At 42.3% G+C, this 20297-nt stretch overlaps 1 protein-coding gene across 1 annotated transcript in view; it reads right to left on the reverse strand.

Moving 5' to 3' along the window:
* PIEZO2 (piezo type mechanosensitive ion channel component 2) overlaps positions 1-19893 on the reverse strand; it is a 448530-nt gene extending 428637 nt beyond the window's left edge. Inside the window, exon 1 of the mRNA XM_043508112.1 lies at positions 19081-19893. Coding sequence (XP_043364047.1) covers positions 19081-19144 — 64 coding nt within the window. The 5' untranslated portion in view covers positions 19145-19893. The remainder of the gene's footprint in view (positions 1-19080) is intronic.
* Positions 19894-20297: the final 404 nt, after the last annotated feature.

A 20297-nucleotide genomic window follows, 5' to 3' on the forward strand; every position in this document is an offset into this window, starting at 1 on the left:
TGTGGCATTGAGACCCCATGTACCAGGTCAAGCTTCCAACAAGTGTCACTTTGGAAGTGAAGTGATGGAGCAACTCTGCATCTTGGATTGCAGGTGCCGGAACGACACTCCGCACTGCTCCAGCAACACTAGTCGAAATACAGAACCAAAAGCTTCCTGTAATGATTTAGGGACAGGCAATTTTCATTTAAATAAAGAAACATCCATTATAAAATGGGACTGTTAGCAACCTTATGTCACAAGTCGCAGACACTGGAGGCACCAGGCTATCCATGCTTTGACAGTTCTAGAGATTCTTGTCCAACATGGATCCTCATGATCCATGGGTTTGGGCGGGGAAGTGCGGGAGGGGATTCTACCTCTTGTTCACTTCATCACTACCTAGTACAATCCCCCTCCCCTTTGAGTAGCCAATTTATAGGAAACATAGGAACCTCATGGAACTTTTCTGTCCCTCTGACACAGCTTTCTTTGTTGGAGGGAGGAATCTAGGCCATCACCACTACATCTGTCATCACATAAATCCTTGAAATTGGCACTGTAAGGCTCTCTCTTACTTCAAACTCTCTAGGTCACACATAAAAAGTGGTAAATTATAGTGTTGCTCATTGGGGGTTGGCGGACCAAGGTTGATGTTGGCTTTATTTGTACAAAGTTATTGTATCTCAAAGCAATTTTTTGTTTAATTTTCTATCATATAGCGAATTGTAAGTATTTAACAAAAAATATACATTTGCCTTTGATCCCCTAAGAAGAGGTCTTTGAGCAACTAAGGTGCTGTATTTGCATAGAACAATGAAAAATTATGAATAATTAACTGAATTTAATGTTAAATGTGAAGTTTGCATTGGCACCGGTTGAGTCAATTCAATGAAAGTGAATGGCTGACAGGTTAAACACTGTAAATGTGTAATTTAAGATACAGTACAGCATTAAACTTCCATATTATCTGCAAATCTTACTTTATTTTTGGCCACATGTCTTGGTCTATTATATTTCAGTTTGGAAAGATAGCACATTCAGCACTTTATATGATGGTCTTCATTCTAGGGTTTGGCTGATTGGTTGTTTTGGATTTTTGTTTTGGTGTTAAAGTTATATTTTGACCAGATTCATGAGCAAGATAGATAACTAATTGGCTTTATACAGAACTCCTGCTATGACCTTATTTACAGAGTTTCTACTGCTCCTCCATAAATTAATAAAAACTAAACAACTGATTGTATAGATCCAGGAATCCTGACCTGAATGTATTTTGACTCTGTGAAATCAAAGAAATATTACCTGTCAAAATCAGTTAAAATAAGGGGTAAACCAACCAGAAGTAATGGATGACCATAAGCAGGGAAGCCCCAACATGAAGCGATTGAAAGTGGAGCCCAGAAAGAATCTCCAAAGTGGGGGCATATGGAAATCAGCAGGGAAGGGGTGACCAGGAGAAGCTCCCAAATGGGCACAGGCAGGACAACTTGAAGCTGTGGGGTGGGAATTGGGGAGACTGACAAATGCTGCCAACCACACCCCCAAAAACATCATATATCCCCTTGCTCATCACCATTTCCTCTCTCATGCCTGCCAAATATCTCACTGATAAGGAAGAGGTTCTGCAAGTGTCAAGCAGACCTAAAGTCCTGTCAGGACCTGGGAGGCAAGCTGGCTTTGGGTCTTAGAAGTTCAACCCAGGCTCCACTTTCTCATACTCATGCCTCATATTGTGTGGTGCAGAAGAGGAATGAAAAGCTAGCATTAACAGAACTCCAATCTCTCCTGCAACCACAGGCTGTGCAGCTAGGATGAACCAGACCAGATAAGGTGAGCAATTAAGTCACAGAGTATAATTTTCCAATAGAATGGCGGAGACCTTATTTTTGGGGACATTTAAACGTAAGTCCCTAGGGAGACTGGCTTAGATGACCTGATAATTATTTCCTATCTCTAACCTGTAGGATTCTATAACTATGGAAATATGAAGTAAACAGCAAGATTTGAGATAACAACTGTGGTTGCTATGTAAGTGTAGCACTAGTCTAGTATGAGGGAAGGAACTCATACAATACAATCCAAAAGTCATCACATAGAGCCTGCAACCGAGGTGACTCACTATTCATAGTGCTATAAATATGCACATCACTTGCCAAAGAAAGATGAAGTCTCTGTTCAACCTAAATTAAGGAAAAAGAATAAATGAATAGGTGATGGACACAAGAAGGGTTAAGACAATAAGCTTGTGTGGTAGATTAGATGAGTAATGTTCACATATTAATTTAAAACACTGAACTTCCCTTAGTAGAATGGATGACTAGGATTTAAAAAGACTCCTTGAAGAAATGTGTTTGGAGAAGGAATTTGAAGGAATTGCATTTAGGAGGCTCTAAGCACATGGCGACACAAAAGCTGACCTAGGATGCAGGAGGTAGTCAGACAAGCAAGTAGGCCAGGGATCGGCGGCCAGCACATCCCTCGGCCTGCGCCGCTTCCCACAGCCCCCATTGGCCTAGAGCGGCGAACCGCGGCCAGTGGGAGCCGAAATCGGCCGAAACTGTGGACGCAGCAGGCAAACAAACCGGCCCGGCCCGCCAAAGCTTGCCCTGAATTAGGCTAAGCAAGGTGGGTATGGGGTGAGTGAAAGGAGACAACAGGTAAGTTCTGGAGGGCTCTGAAGATAAAGATAGGAGCTTGAATTTGTTACAGGAGGCAATGAAGGGATTTAGAAAGGAGCTGAACACAGTTGGCAAAGCAGATAATTTTCACAGGTGAGATTCGGATAGGTTGAAGGAGGAAGAGGTGAAGATCAAGGAGGTCAGAAAAAGTATGAGATCAAAGAATGGACATGGATTTTGGCAGTGTGAAAGGGGTGGAAAGAGTGAATTTTGGAGATTAATGTTTTGCAATTAATCAAAGATCTACACAAAGTCAGAGACAGATATGATTTAACATTAATATTGATGTTTAACTCTATAATTAGAGTTAGCAATTTCCTCCCCCCCCCCACAGTAACTTTAAAAACACTGCAATTTTCTATTTAAAAAAGTAATGTCATTTCATCCAAACTTTTTTAAAAGATATTTCATTGATTTCCCTTCAGTTTAGAGAAAACTATGGAAATGTTATTTATTATTTACACAGCACAATACAGTAAATATGCATGGCTAGTATTTAACTAACAAATAAGAGACATGGGCCCTGCCCCAAAGACCTTTGTCTTCTAAGTTAAGCAGTAATTTGACAAGTGTTAAACTTTGGGAGGAGAGGGAAAGGAAGAGGAGAATAGCAATAAGATCATGCAGCTGCTTTGGTTGGTAATGCACATGCCATGGAGGGTGCAACAATTTTTCAGGTGTTCATGTGTACACAACTGTGATTCAAAGTATCACATGAATATCACTGTCTAATACTATAGGTACAAATATACTTTTATAAATCCAAACTTAGAACAGTGGTTAAACCAGAACTACAGAATTTCTTCAATGCAAATATTCTGTATGTGTCATGCAGATGCTTAGACCCAAGCTACTAGAATTCTATGCTCCAGTTAAAAACATATTCCAAAAGATGCACTGCAATACACACATCTCAGAAAAGAGATGTGGTATCTGGGAAAGTGGATGGAATAGCTTTAAAGCTGTGTCACATGTTGTGTGACAAAGTTCCTGCTCTACTTTGGTGGGTCTTGCGCTTATTGGAGGATTTGCTCGCCTGGGAGCTTCACGGCAGCCCTCAGCTTGGCCGTTTTTCTGAATTCACAGTCCAGGTCGAGACTCTTGTATCTGACCAGGAGTTGGGAGAATTTGGGGGGAACCCAGGCCGGCCCTCTACTCCAGGTTCCAGCCCAGGGCCCTGTGGAATGCAGCTGTCTAGAGTGCCTCCTGGAACAGCTCTGCAACAGCTACAACTCCCTGGGCTACTTCCCCATGGCCTTCTCCCAACACCTTCTTTATCCTCACCATAGGACCTTCCTCCTGGTGTCTGATAGTACTTGTACACCTCAGTCCTCCAACAGTCCGCATTCTCACTCTCAGCTCCTAGTGCCTCTTGCTCCCAACTCCTCACACGCACACCACGAACTGAAATGAGCTCCTTTTTAAAACCCCAGGTGCCCTGATTAGCCTGCCTTAATTGATTCTAGTAGCTTCCTGATTGGCTGCAGGTGTTCTAATCAGCCTGTCTTAATTGTCTTCAGAAGGTTCCTGATTGTTCAGGAACCTTCCCTTATCTTATCCAGGGAAAAGGGACCTACTTAGCCTGGGGCTAATATATCTGCCTTCTATTACTCTCCTATAGCCATCTGGCCCAACCCTGTCACAGTTGCTATCTGGAAAAATTACAAATCAGTGTGGAACATGTAATTATGCTCAACAATAAGTGCTGCGTGAACAGTAGGCAAGTCCTTAAACCACTGAAATATAATGACAAAATTGCACATCAAATACATTGCACCCACATATTGATCAGAAACATCTCCCAAACAAGAGGTCTAACAAAAGGACAACTTGAGCTGAGCTGATGTAAACCCACAATCCATCACAATTACCCTCTGCAACTCATTAAGCCAATGTATATTGAATTTTTAGAAGCTGCGTTCAATTTCTGTGACAATCTTGTGATACAAAATAGCAATCCCCTCACTTGCCATTGGGTTACAGGCCATCCTATTCTCAGGGTATAGCAAACTTTACCACTAACAGAGTGCATAAAGGTCATACACATGGAAAAGGAGAAAGACAACATGTTGTTAAATGTGGGAACCATAATTAAACATGTGTTTTGCATGGTGCCAGTGCTAGCCCACTGGGGGTCCCCCCGAAGCAGGAATATCCTCCTCCCCCGTACACACACCACATAATAAAAAGCAAATAGGTGGCCCCCTTGAGCTGTTTGGGGCCCAAAGCAATTGCTTAGTCTGCTTATACCTTGTGCTGGCTCTGCATAGTGTATTAATTTATATCAAAAGGGTTACTGAGTTCACAAATACATGAGTTAAAATGAAATCCAAGTAAGCTGCTGAGGACATTTGCTGGAGATACACAGGAACAGACTACAGATTGGTGTAATTGTTGTAGGCTGCACTTCCATTTTATTAATCAATCTGGAAATAAAGCTGGTTCTGAACTACCAGGAAAGTATATTGGTTCTTTAACAGTTTTCACTGCAGTTCATCTCACTCTTTGCAATCTCTTCTGCGTTTAACAAAAGCTAAACAGGTCTTTAAGGATATCCAAATGAGTACTCTGAAATTCTTTAATATACAAAAGCTATTGAAAGGAGTTAGTCTGGAGAAGCTGATCCAACCATACACTTACCCAACGTCATCTTAATATGTGGGTAAGGTACACACTTGGAGCTGGGGTAACAGCAATTTTGCTGTTAATATAGGCTTGGCGAGGGTGGAGATAGCACCATTGGGAAAACTGCTTAGCATCTTTTGACTACACCCAGGAAGAGATGCACAAACCGAGGTGTATATTTAGATCAAATCCATAGTAGTTTCCTCTTTAAAAACTATATATTTCAATGTATAATCTCATGCAACACTTTTGAAGCGAGGGCCAGGATCTGACCCACAATTTAAAAAAATAGTTATTGCTCTGTCAGGCTAGATGTAACACAGGTCTTGCAAAGAATAGAAATAATTTGTAATGTCTGCAATCTTGTGTTTTATAATAATTAAAAGAAAAAGAGTGCTCTCTCTCTCTCTCTCACACACACACACACACCTTTTCATTTTATTTGCAACAGAACTTCCAAACTGAAGCTATCTGAATGAATTAAAAGATGAAATGCCATAATGTGCTTCTCTCTAATCTCTTGAAATGAACACTGCATGTATACTACAAGGGTCTGGTTAAAAAGCAAAATAAAAGTGTAACATCTCATCCCTTGCTCCTCAGACAAGCAGATCGAAAATTTATGGCTGTTAATTTCTACCGTCAATCTTAATGGTTGCTTTTGTTTCCTGCAAATGCTATTTCAACATTTTAGAACAAAGAAAACATTACATTTTTGTTGATCTAAATGATTATATATTACTTCTCATCTAACAGATTATTTACTGAGGCAACAAATTTGAAATTGATTAAGAAGTACTCCTTTTTTAATACAAAGTAGAGTTAACCTGTGGAATTCACTGCCACAGGATATTATTGAGGCATATATCTTAGCACAAAATCAAAAAAGGATTTAATACTCAAAATAAAATAGTAACCATAATGCAACATTAAGGTTATGGTTTTTGCACTACTCAAGAAAGTAAACAAACAGGAAAAATTCTCAAAAAAAAAAGGCCAATTAACTCAGCAACACTGCACATCCTAAATGTGTTTAACAATAATGCATTAAGAGACATTTAATAAAATCAAAAATAGAAACTACTACACCTGTGCAAGATGACAGCTTAACATAATTCAGCTTTTTCATTTTCTGATTTTTGAACGCTCAAAATCATAACCTGATTCATATGAAAGAAAGACCAATTCCCAGCACCTGGTGCCTTAGCACCAGAATGAGGCAAGTTCAACGCTGACTCAAAAATCAGAGTGATACTTTCTGTGTTACCAGCTCTACTGCCAGCAGCACCTGGGCTCTCTCCAAGTACTGCCCAGGTTTGACCCTGCTTAGCTTTTGGGATCTGAAAAGATCATAGCTAGGCTTGGAAGGATTAGATTTTTAATCAGTAAATGTCAATTTCACCGTACATACAAACGAACAAAAAATAGTTCCATCAATAATAACCAAAACTTACAAACCCGCAAAGTAAGAGAAATGCTGCCTCAGAATTCATTTTGATTTAAGGATGTTTCCTTTGCTTATATTGCCCATGTGATGTTGACTATTTGTGTTTTAACCATTATAGCTTTAAGTTTTTGAATCTAAATATTTACTGTAATTAAATAACTATTGTCTGATACCCCCAATTTGAGCCCCCCATATTTTCCCACAACTGTGAAAATTTAAATAGATAAAAATTGGGGGGAAAAAGCTTAAAAATAAACATTGATGATATCCATTGAAATTGTAAAAATAAATAAAAATTGAATCCTGCCAAGCAATCATAGCATGAAGTATTATGAATATTGGAAAAGTCAGTGCTATAGAAAACTGGATAATCTGGCAACAGAGGATAAATTGGGTGTGGGTTATGTTATAAATATCGACATGTCTGCTGTAGCACCAAAGGAGAAACACATTTTAGTGTTTAGTGGTTTAGCAAATCATATTTACAGAAATGCCTAAAATCATGGGCTTAATCACAAACCACATACATACCATAGATAACCTTTTCCTTTAGTTAGGGCTTTTTAAAGTCATCCTTCGTTGTACAAATATGATTATCCACAGAACAGGCACAAAAAACAACTAAGTATGGTACTTAAACATCTAAAGGGGCAATTAGGTGCCTAAGTCCCCCTTGTGAATTTAGCCCTAAGTCCAACATTTAGGTGGCATTGGCATTCACTCCCCTAGGCACCTACATTTCTGTTGATGGGCATGTGCAAAGCTGCCTAAGTCCTGACAGTACCAAGCTGCTCAGTGGTTAATCCCCAGCAGGACTCACAAGCTAGCCGTTCCCTTCGTCTTTCTCCACAGCAAGGCCCAACCCTAATGGAGCTGTCAGTGTACACCTACCCTGCGCAGAAGACAGAGTGGTGGTACCCATGCCCTTATGCCCAGTGGCCTGGTGGTTAAGTCACATACACAGGACAGGGGAAATCTATGAATCTAGCCTCTAGACTACTAGTCTAGACTACTGCATGGTATGCCAGAGGTTACTTCCTTCTCAGTGAAAGGTTGAGAGCCAGGCATTTCAGTCTCACAAAGCCCTGTTGTGACCATGAAGGAAGGCAGAGGAGAAATTGGAGCTCAAATATGCACAACTTTATGCCTGAAAAATGTTTTAATATCCAACATTTGTCATAAGGAAGGAGGGTATTCTTTGAAATCTTCCTCAGATAAGATAACTGATATCCTCTACTGATAGTCTTTTTTAGCACTGCCAATACTTCTGGGGTATTTGCCTGCTTTTGCCAGCATCTGCTATTCATCTGCTCCAACAAATGACCCAGCCTGGCTGCCGTATGAAATGAAGATTTTAGTGCTGTAGTAGTTCAGAGACTGTTGAACTATATCCACCAGCTGTTAACTTACAATTTTTTTTGTGGGACTCAGATATTTGGAATTATAGCAAACATTTTCAATCGTATATAGAAATGGACCCCAGCACAAGGGGTCTAACTACAGCTGTATTAATAGTACTATTATCTTCATCCACCCACCACAAGAAAACAGTGTCTTAATAGGTTTCCAAAATATGTGAAGCTCTGCCTTGTCATGCTGTGCATTGCTTGCTCTGATACATAGATAATCAGAATACAGTCTATATTTTCTGCTTGTAATTTAAATGCAGAGAACGAGAGTCCTGTGCATGACATGATCATAACTAAAAGTGAAGTCTCTAAAGAACTACAGCCCACAATCTATTGTGGGAGTTTAGGTTCTAAATGGGTCTGACCAATGTATTTATGCCTGAGAGCTCAAGTATTAATAAACAAATGGATTTTTATAGTTCCATTCAATTCAGAAGGTCACTAGGCAGGTTGTCTTCATCCCCATTTTCATTTGTGTTGGCATACACTGTGCAAAACAACAAGCCAAATTCAATCTTCGACAAATGTGAACAGAGAAAAGAGAACAGAACTGCCTTGTACCCAGATCATCATTAACTGTTTTTAGCTTTCCCACTGATTTCATTCCCAGTTTAATCTCATTCATTGAGCAATTCAATTTGCTTGCAAATTCCAAGTATTTCATAAATCTTGTCAAGTGATTGACAGGACCTACTTGGCCTATTTTAATCTTCTAAATGAGATCGAAGTTGGGTAGAATTTATTAAATATTTAGGGATTAATAACTGCGGTATGTGTAGCAATGTAACTGTAAGGGAGAGGTAATGATTCTATCGTGTGTGTGCTGCACCTTTAAATGAAAGGGCATGCTGGGAGGCAATGTTGTGAGTAAATTCAAGATCACCACACTATACTCTCTTGCATGGATATTTTGTTAGTTTTTCTTATGTTTGGTTTTTCATTACTCTAAAATAAAAGTAATGCAGATTTAAATCAATTTTATTCTTTCCACAGCGTTGGAGAAATATTGCCCCGGCAAGGCTACAGAAATATACATTTCTTTTCATTGCTAGCTTAACCCAAGGCTTGAACCTGCTCCCATTAAAATCAATGGCAAAACTCCCACTGATTTAACTGAAGCAGGATTAGCCCCCTCGGTGTTGAAGCTTAAAACAAAAACAAACCAAACATACATTTTAGGGTCTCACATGCAGTTTGGCTGAAGTGGCTTCTCAGTGTCATATCTTTCTTATGCTACTTAAGTTCCTCAATATTTTTTGTTGATCTGATTAATACATTTTTATGGGTGTGCTGGGAAAAACCCAAACGTAAGTTTTAAAGTGTTACAAGAAGACTATGTTAAAGAAGGGGTTACGTGGAAGGTGTGTGTATACTGTCAAGCTGAATTTTTATATTGGCATCCATCACCAGACTATGTGAACATCTCCCAACAATAAAAAGAATGACAATTATGTCTCTCTCTTCCTTGCCCTTCCTTGGTACATCAAAGATGATTTTATTGCGATTATGTGTCACTGTAATGGCAATAAAATGAACAGTTCTTTTCTTAATATCTGGATTTTTCTTTACCAAGGTGACTATCAAATAACCAGCAGTGCTATCATTTTCACAATTTAAAATTCACTGTAGCTTTGAAATATTTTGTTATCTTCACAGCATGTCATCACTGACATCATCTTAATATCATAACTATGATGCTATGAATAGTAATGCATAAGAACTGTTTTGCAATCATCTTGACTTTTTAACATTACCTTCACAGGTTTGCATTTAAATAATTTTATCTTCAAAGCATAACATACCGTACAATCCAATTTTCAACAGCTATTCTCATTCAAAGTAGTGGGAAGTACTGTTTATAAATAAATGGCATGGCATGGTCAATGGATATCATATCATATCAAAATTTTCTAGACTTTCTCCATACTTCTTTTAGGGTAACCCAAGGAGTAATAAACAGATGGTCTCATAAGGGATTGTTGTATTCTGAAACACTTTTTAGCACAAACTATTAAATCATTTTAGCAACTACAGGAACAATATGAATAGAATCATAGAATCATAGAATCATAGAATATCAGGGTTGGAAGGGACCCCAGAAGGTCATCTAGTCCAACCCCCTGCTCAAAGCAGGACCAAGTCCCAGTTAAATCATCCTAGCCAGGGCTTTGTCAAGCCTGACCTTGAAAACCTCTAAGGAAGGAGATTCTACCACCTCCCTAGGTAACGCATTCCAGTGTTTCACCACCCTCTTAGTGAAAAAGTTTTTCCTAATATCCAATCTAAACCTCCCCCATTGCAACTTGAGACCATTACTCCTCGTTCTGTCATCTGCTACCATTGAGAACAGTCTAGAGCCATCCTCTTTGAAACCCCCTTTCAGGTAGTTGAAAGCAGCTATCAAATCCCCCCTCATTCTTCTCTTCTGCAGACTAAACAATCCCAGCTCCCTCAGCCTCTCCTCGTAAGTCATGTGCTCTAGACCCCTAATCATTTTTGTTGCCCTTCGCTGTACTCTTTCCAATTTATCCACATCCTTCTTGTAGTGTGGGGCCCAAAACTGGACACAGTACTCCAGATGAGGCCTCACCAGTGTCGAATAGAGGGGAACGATCACGTCCCTCGATCTGCTCGCTATGCCCCTACTTATACATCCCAAAATGCCATTGGCCTTCTTGGCAACAAGGGCACACTGCTGACTCATATCCAGCTTCTCGTCCACTGTCACCCCTAGGTCCTTTTCCGCAGAACTGCTGCCGAGCCATTCGGTCCCTAGTCTGTAGCGGTGCATTGGATTCTTCCATCCTAAGTGCAGGACCCTGCACTTATCCTTATTGAACCTCATTAGATTTCTTTTGGCCCAATCTTCCAATTTGTCTAGGTCCTTCTGTATCCTATCCCTCCCCTCCAGCGTATCTACCACTCCTCCCAGTTTAGTATCATCCGCAAATTTGCTGAGAGTGCAATCCACACCATCCTCCAGATCATTTATGAAGATATTGAACAAAACGGGCCCCAGGACCGACCCCTGGGGCACTCCACTTGACACCGGCTGCCAACTAGACATGGAGCCATTGATCACTACCCGTTGAGCCCGACAATCTAGCCAGCTTTCTACCCACCTTATAGTGCATTCATCCAGCCCATACTTCCTTAACTTGCTGACAAGAATGCTGTGGGAGACCGTGTCAAAAGCTTTGCTAAAGTCAAGAAACAGTACATCCACTGCTTTCCCTTCATCCACAGAACCAGTAATCTCATCATAAAAGGCGATTAGATTAGTCAGGCATGACCTTCCCTTGGTGAATCCATGCTGACTGTTCCTGATCACTTTCCTCTCCTCTAAGTGCTTCAGGATTGATTCTTTGAGGACCTGCTCCATGATTTTTCCAGGGACTGAGGTGAGGCTGACCGGCCTGTAGTTCCCAGGATCCTCCTTCTTCCCTTTTTTAAAGATGGGCACTACATTAGCCTTTTTCCAGTCATCCGGGACTTCCCCCGTTCGCCACGAGTTTTCAAAGATAATGGCCAAGGGCTCTGCAATCACAGCCGCCAATTCCCTCAGCACTCTCGGATGCAATTCGTCCGGCCCCATGGACTTGTGCACGTCCAGCTTTTCTAAATAGTCCCTAACCACCTCTATCTCTACAGAGGGCTGGCCATCTCTTCCCCATTTTGTGATGCCCAGCACAGCAGTCTGGGAGCTGACCTTGTTAGTGAAAACAGAGGCAAAAAAAGCATTGAGTACATTAGCTTTTTCCACATCCTCTGTCACTAGCTTGCCTCCCTCATTCAGTAAGGGGCCCACACTTTCCTTGGCTTTCTTCTTGTTGCCAACATACCTGAAGAAACCCTTCTTGTTACTCTTGACATCTCTTGCTAGCTGCAGCTCCAGGTGCGATTTGGCCCTCCTGATATCTTTCCTACATGCCCGAGCAATATTTTTATACTCTTCCCTGGTCATATGTCCAACCTTCCACTTCTTGTAAGCTTCTTTTTTATGTTTAAGATCCGCTAAGATTTCACCATTAAGCCAAGCTGGTCGCCTGCCATATTTACTATTCTTTCGACTCATCGGGATGGTTTGTCCCTGTAACCTCAACAGGGATTCCTTGAAATACAGCCAGCTCTCCTGGACTCCCTTCCCTTTCATGTTAGTCCCCCAGGGGATCCTGGCCATCTGTTCCCTGAGGGAGTCAAAGTCTGCTTTCCTGAAGTCCAGGGTCCGTATCCTGCTGCTTACCTTTCTTCCCTGCATCAGGATCCTGAACTCAACCAACTCATGGTCACTGCCTCCCAGATTCCCATCCACTTTTGCTTCCCCCACTAATTCTACCCGGTTTGTGAGCAGCAGGTCAAGAAAAGCGCTCCCCCTAGTTGGCTCCCCTAGCACTTGCACCAGGAAATTGTCCCCTACGCTCAGAATAGCTCAGTAGCGACTTGTTCTATGTGGTTCCCTTGTCATCAAAGCAAAATGAAGCTATGGGATAAAATTTCCAAGACTGCCTAGGTGATTTAGGAATTTAAGTCCCATTTTCAGAGGTGAGATATCCCATTGTCCATGTTCCTAAGTCAATTCTGAAAACAGGATTTAAGCACTTTTGACATGATTATCCACAATGTTATCTTCACATACTGAAGAAATAATTTTCAAAAGATCATTATAATGAGTCTTCATGATTATTTGAATGTAGAATGAGAATTGTAACAAAATTATGGAACATAATTTATGTTAATTAGAGGGGAAACGCCCAAAGTTAAGAGTTTTGGTTTGGATAAACAACCAATAATGCCTAACTGAAAAAATCTGACCCTCTTGGGTCTACAGGAACTGACAGAATGATTTACAGACATTCTTGCTTTTGGTCACACCAATAATATCACAAAAACTGATATTCTAGCAGCTTTTCAGAGATTTACACTTTTCATCCTGAACAGAACCCAAAAGTGTAGAATTATAATTTATCCAAAATGATTCAGCCACATCTAACATATTATTTTAGCGAGAGAGCGAGCGCGCGCATGTGTGTGAGCGAGCAAGGGCACAGACCTAATCCCACAGAATTAGCTAAAACCAAAGAAAGCTGATCTCTCAGGTAGGTTCCTTCAGCATCCCACTGGAAACCAGATTATTTTATTTTCTACAAAATTAATTAAGTGGCGCAAAGTAAAGCGATTGGAAGCAGAAATAGAGAAAACTGTGGTTTACATCAATTTACTCTATCAATTTTGTGGTTTTTAGACTGAGATGTTTTAGACAAATTAATTAGTACAAGGTTAATTTCATAATTAGCCTCTTAAAAATTCTGAGGTCTTACTGCAGAGAGAGAGGGAGAGAGAGAGAGAGAGAAACAACATTCTGTATATAACAAATTAACTTGCAATATAAAATAACCATTTTATGCTGATTCCAAGATAATTGGCAGAATTAAACAATTATGCATTTTCAGCAACAATGCCAGCGGTTCTCATTTTCCTTTTCCTGATTATTTTTAAATACTAGTAACATTATACAATGAAGTATGATATGAACGGTCTCTTACTATAGAATATTGCACTTAACTGTGAGGAAAGTTTGAAATCTTTGGGGTTACAATGAGTTACCTTGTATCCAAATCACTCATGCCATATTATACAGAAGTGTTGCAACACTTCCCAGGACAAAGGAATATTATGGCAAACTAGTAGTGACACACAGATATGGTTGCATCAGAGGTTTCACCGTCCAAAAATCTTTCATTTTCATCTTTGAGATTCTTGTCTTTAATGAGAATTTTGTATCTAATAAGTATCTAAGACAAACAAATGAAATAAATACTACTATATACAAATCACCAAATCTTTAGAAAACAAACAAAAACAACAACAAGAAAAACACAAGTTATTCTTTTCCCGTGAAAATATTTGGACTTATGCGCACGGTGCAACACACTGGTTTTGGCACTGCTGTCCTTGCCCCCAAAATGTTAATTACACTAATACATAATACTATTTAATACATGGGAGACACTCAAACATTGCAGCAGTGTATATACATTTTAAAAAAAGTAAAGTTAGATAACACTAATTTTTCAACTTACTATGGAAATGTTTTAAATATATAACCACTAACAATTTGGTGCACCTGTTGTGTTATTTCCTCAATCTATTTAAATTGTATTTTTGACAGCAATACATGTAATCAGATAAGCAAGTTTCACACTACTCTGCTATTATGAAAAATCAATACATCAAGCTTATCTAACCATGCAACAGTTAAATATTGATTAAGAGAAACTATTTTCCTCCTTTTTGTATAACTGTACAAGTACTGCTTAGATTAGGCTAGGAGGCACAATGAGTCACAGCACACTCGCCCTTTAACTCCAGATGTGTGGGTTAAAAAGTCTGTTTTAAGGCACACGAGTGAGCATCACTTTGGTATTAGAATTCTAGTGACAATTGTCCAGAAGCCACTATAAGCTTCCTCATGATTGGGGACAGATGGTGGCCTTTGCTCATGAACAAGTGAGGACTAGAATAGCAGAAGTGTGGTGAAATGAAGTTGAGCTGTATTGGCAGCTTCTCACCTTTATGAGAACTGCATTCACATTTTATAACCATTAAAACATGCACATAACATAATAGATTACTTAACACACCAAGCTAATATCCTATTTAAAGGTTTCAGAGTACCAGCCGTGTTAGTCTGTATTCGCAAAAAAGAAAATACAGCTCATATGCATCCGATGAAGTGAGCTGTAGCTCACGAAAGCTTATGCTCAAATAAATTTGTTAGTCTCTAAGGTGCCACAAGTACTCCTTTTCTTTTTTATCCTATTTCAAGTACTTCCTCATCTCCAACTGAGCAAGATCACTGGATCCAAATAGTGGGATCTAAAAAACTTTCCACTACCTGAAATCCAAAAATCATGCCTTACATTTTTATTTGGACATTTTTCCCTTGCAGCTGAATGAGATATATAACTATTAGAACTTTTCATGACAATGTCTATTCACATCTGTTGAGATACTGCTACAATAGTAAGGCACGTTTTCATTACAAGTTACCAACAATTATGATGGCACAATGATTCTGAAACAAATCTATTCTGAACACATGATGCAAAGAGGGTAGCAAAAACAGACCAACACAATGTCATCATTTCAATGCTAGGGTTAATGTTACTGTGTCAGAATGGCTGCTCTGTGCATATATGAAGTTTCCATTATCATATCAGTTTATTCCTCTCCCCCAAACTTGCAGTATAACTTTTCTGCTAGTTCCTCTTTTGAATTCCAAGGATCGCTTGTATATACTACACATAAGTGCGGCCACCGCTCTGTCTTAAAGATGTTCTCCAAAGACTGTCATATCACTCTGATGTATGTGTACATACACATTTCTAACATTATCTACAGCGAAAATACAGAAGTAAGGGAAATGTGTTCACACTTCACTGAGATCTTTGAGGTTGTCTTGACTAAACATGAAGATCTCAAAGACAGGGTTGGCCCTTGAGCAGCTGGGGCCCTCTGTGAACATTGAAACAGATTACATGGCTGATTCTCCAGTGCCTTGTGCCATAAGTAGACACGTACACGTATGCAAAGGGAAATGAATGTCAAAACCAGTTTGAACAACGAGGAGTCCTTGTGACACTTTAGAAACTAACAAATAGTCTCTAAGATGCCACAAGGATGCCTCGTTTTTGTGGTACAGATTATCGTGGCTACCACTCTGAAACCTAAAACCAGTTTGATTACATCTTACACCCACTTTTCACAGACATGAAGGACAGTACTAGGTGGGAGACAGTGGAGACCCAGGCCCTGTGGGGAGGGGGAGGGGGGTTAGCACCAAGGGAATTGGAGGCCTAGGGCTCCCCTCACTCATAAATCAGATGAAGCACAATTGTGGTGATCTAGCTGATGCTGTGGTGAGGAGCAGAAATAGTGCACTTTGTGGGAGAATTTGAAACCTTCACCATTAGTCAGAGGAGGGGCATGGTAGGGGGATCCCTTCTTCTTCAGAAGAGCAGTGCTTTGCTTCAGGTGCATTTAAGACCACACTTCCTAGATACAAAATAAAATAATAAAACCAGGTCCCAACAGCAGGTAGCTCTGTGCGATCTCCCGTTGACAAGAAGCGGGGAAAGCTGCCTGAATGTTTGGTGGAGGAGGCTTCGGGAAGATCAGGGCTGGAACCCATCCACTGACCCTGTGAATCTCATCTCGCTGTTTGAACAGCTGCTGGCCCAATACTTGGGACCGGCTCCGCTGAGCAACCAGAACCATTAGCGGGAAAGTCGGAGGAGTTCAACACGAAGTCCGGGGGTGGGGGGGTGGGACGGCGGCAGGGACCCTGGGGCTGCACCTGCTCGGCTCAGCCTCCTGCATGGTCCCTTCCCTTCCCTTCCCCCCGCCTCTCTGCTCCCTGTAGGGAGCACAGGCCGCTCCCACGTGCGGGGCCCCTCACTGACTGCAACAGGAAACGAAAAGGGGGGAGGAGGGGGCCGTCGCGCTGGCTGGGCAAAGCTGCTGCCCTACGGCAGGTTTCTCTGCAACCCCGGGCCGGTGCGGGTGGAACAAGGGGCTGACTCGGAGCAGAGCCGTTGCTACCCAGCTGAGCGGGGGCGTCAGTGGCAATGCCGGGGGACTAGTTCCACCTCCTGGGAGGCACCCAGAGGTCAGGCCCGAGGGCGACTCAGCTGGAGGAGCGGCGGGGGCGTTGGCCGCTGCGGGCGCCGGGGAGCCCCCTCCCCCCGCCACTGGGACACAAAGCGGGAGCACGTCGAGATCCAGCCGAGTCCCGCGCTTCTTGGGCAGCAGCGACGCCCCGGGAGCCCCCCTCGCCCGCGCAGCTCGCGCCCGCTGCAGGCCGGGAAGCTGCGCGGAGCTCTCTTCTGCAAGCGCGCCTCTTCTGCACCGGGTCGTGGGGCGCTCTCTCTCACCTCCTGCCCCGGATCGTCCAGGGCGTGCTTGTATTTGGCCACGGTCAGAGGCTGTAAAGCGGAGCTGCCCTGTCGGGTTTGCCTGGGGTGGGGTAATTGTCTCTTTCTAACGGTCCGTCTCGTGTCCCTCCGCCCCCCCCCCGCCCTTTGAAGACATAGTCGATGCGCTTGGGAAAGCGGAAAGCGGTCTGACTGCTGCGGCATCTCGCCGCGCTATGCATTTGCAACGATTTACCCCCAGCCTCAGTTATGCGGGGGTGTTTGAACAGATCCCGGGTGGCAATCCAGGGTTGCAGTACTCCGCCAAACTCCTCCGTTTCCCCTCACCTGAACCCTAAGTATTTTGGAGGCGGACACTAAAGACCTCCTCCTCGTGCCCTAGTCCGATGTGCCCATGCCTTGAGATCGCACAGCGGGCAAAAAGGTAAAACAAGCGCCTGCCTGTCAGATCCACAGTGAACCTTAGAGAACCAGCGGTTCACGTCCTGCTGTTGGACACAATCCTTCAAAACGCGGCGGAGTGCCTAAACTGGATGTGTAACTGCAGAGCTCCGGGCTGTGCACAATGTCACATTACCTTTGAAACGCGGTCTACTCAGACCTTAAATGGATTTACCCCAGCCTATGCGCATATCTATTTGTTGTGGGCAAAATACAGTAAAATAGTAAAGGTTTCAGAGTAGCAGCCGTGTTAGTCTGTATTCGCAAAAAGAAAAGGAGTACCCGTGGCACCTTAGAGACTAACAAATTTATTTGAGCATAAGCTTTCGTGAGCTACAGCTCATTTCATCGGATGCATTCGATGAAGTGAGCTGTAGCTCACGAAAGCTTAAAATATTAAAGAGACTTTAATACTAAAGTGCATTGTTGGCATGAATACCACAAAAATCCTGGTGACGTTTTAGTCCCGCTATGTTTTTGAAGTTTAAATAAAATTTATCGCATACATTTAGGCAAGTGATGGTAAATGAATTAATCAAGGCTAAAGCAAAACACCATCTCAGAGAGTTGTCTCATTCATTAACTCGTGCTTGGTTTATCATCTTAAATCTCTTTCTTTTTTTGGTAGATTGAGGTTAGCTTTTTCAGTTCTGTCTAAAAAGTAAGCGTGAGTTTATTCAAAGTTTTATTTGCAGATTAAGAGGAGGACACTAACCCATCCACCAATAGCTGTTCATTACAGTTCTAAATCCCAAAATAATTTCATTTCATTTTTAGGTAGCTCTGCCTGTTAGTAAAATAATTTAATAAATTAAACTTTCTCAGAACCTATTAAACAAATTAGTCATCTACCTCTATCTCAAACATCAATTCCTGATATTTTAAATCTAAAAATAATTTACTTTTTCAAAGGATACTGAATTCAACAAAAAGGAAAATATAAAATGCCTAGAACGAGAAAGTATCTTATTAATATTTTTTGCATCGTCTGTTGGGATGGGGAAGGAAAGTACAGATTTTTATACACTAGGATTTTCGAGTGAAATGATACAAGGTTATGTAAAGATCTGTGCAAATCGAAGAGTACTGTACAGTCTTTCGCTTGACCAGTTCAGTGCCAGTGATACAGTAACGATTATTATCCTCGCATATTGCATGAAATCAAATACACGTGGGGCATCTTGCATTAGTTGTAAACTGCTTCAAGCCTATCCAGTAGAAAAATGTAAATTAGGTGTCAATGAGCAGCAAACATGAAAGTTTGTGGGGAAAAAGTAATTCCAGAATCAACAACTTTCAGAAAAAGGCAGAGGGGATTTCTGAAGCCCATGCATAGAGCATCTTAAGAAAAAAGAGGAGGTAATACACCGATGGCTGCGTTTCTAGAACAACGATTGCCAAAGAAACACAATTTCATTTTAAAGGTAAGGCGTTCAGAAAAGTAAAGCAGTTTTACAATGATATGGATACCTTTGGAGAAGCTGCGGATAAGAACAATAATTTAAAATTAACGCCCTCTCCTCCCGCCCCCACCCCCAAACACACTCAAAGCAAAATTCACGTACCAGCTGCTAGACATATTGGAAGTAGCAGTCTGAAGATCAATCCACACACCACTTCTGTTGCCATTGCTTGGAGATCTGACTAGTTCGAGTCTTGATTCAAGAAATGAGAACAATATTTGCTTGCTGTTACGACAGGTACCACTTCATAACTTTTAGGTCCACCCTTGCACAGCGCTAATGCAGTTTAGCATGGTCTTTCACCGGATTTTCTCGACCTGCTGCAGATTCCTAACAAGTCCATTAACGTCTTTGGAAGAGCCCATTAAATGCCGAAGCAGCTGGATTTCTGGGGACTTCAGTTGCAAGACGCACGGTTTCTTAGAGGAGCCTTTTCTTCTTCTTCTTACTGGAGAACCATTTTGTTGTGCCCCACATCAAGAAAGGAGAACCAGCATTTTAAAATTAAATCGCACTCGATCGCTTCTGTTATAGACCAAAGGCTTTGCTCTCGCTCGCTCGCTCGCTCTGTTTATATATCCGAGGAGCGATGTGAGTCACGATTCACAGATTCCCAGACACACGAAGGACTCCAGCCGCTTTCTTCCAGCTACTGGCCCGTACGACCCAGCTTGTGGTACACTGAGCACAATCATCCCAAGCTGCTAGGTTGCTGGCATTTTGCATCCTTCTAAAATGACTGGCACGCTCCCCTCCGCTGGTGCATGGCCAGAGCGCTGTAGGTAGGCAGAGGGGGAAGTAGACCGCCTCTGCCGCGCCTGCTGTCTGCCTTGCTGCCCCTCACCGACGCTCACACACCGCCGCAGCTGTGCTCTTTGCCCACACTTCCCCACCTCAATGAAAACTTTGCGAGGCCCCGCCCCGGCGGGGGGACAGGCCGGCGGAGCAAACAGGCGGCGGAGCGGGAGAGGTTTGCGCCAATAGGAACGGGCGTGTGGGGCCGCTCTCGCTCCGACACAGAGCCCGAGTTAGAGGCATAGCAAAGGCGGCTCGCGGCGGCCGGGCCGGCTGCTCTGCGCCGCCGATCTGCGCTCGCCACCCGCCACCTCCCTCCTGCTCCCGTCACCTGTGCTCGCTTCTCCGTCGGCGCTATTCTGAAGACACCGTCGATCCGGGACTCCCGGCGTGATGACTCATGCAAGTCGCAGCCGCACACCCCCCACAGGAGGCTCTAGCGGGAAGATCTGCCCTGCCTTGAAGATTCCGTGCGGGAGCCGCTGCAGTAGGCACCCTATTCGCTCCCAGAGGCATTTTAAAAA

The sequence above is a fragment of the Dermochelys coriacea genome, chromosome 2 (assembly GCF_009764565.3).
Source record: "Dermochelys coriacea isolate rDerCor1 chromosome 2, rDerCor1.pri.v4, whole genome shotgun sequence".
Lineage (NCBI taxonomy): Eukaryota > Metazoa > Chordata > Testudines > Dermochelyidae > Dermochelys > Dermochelys coriacea.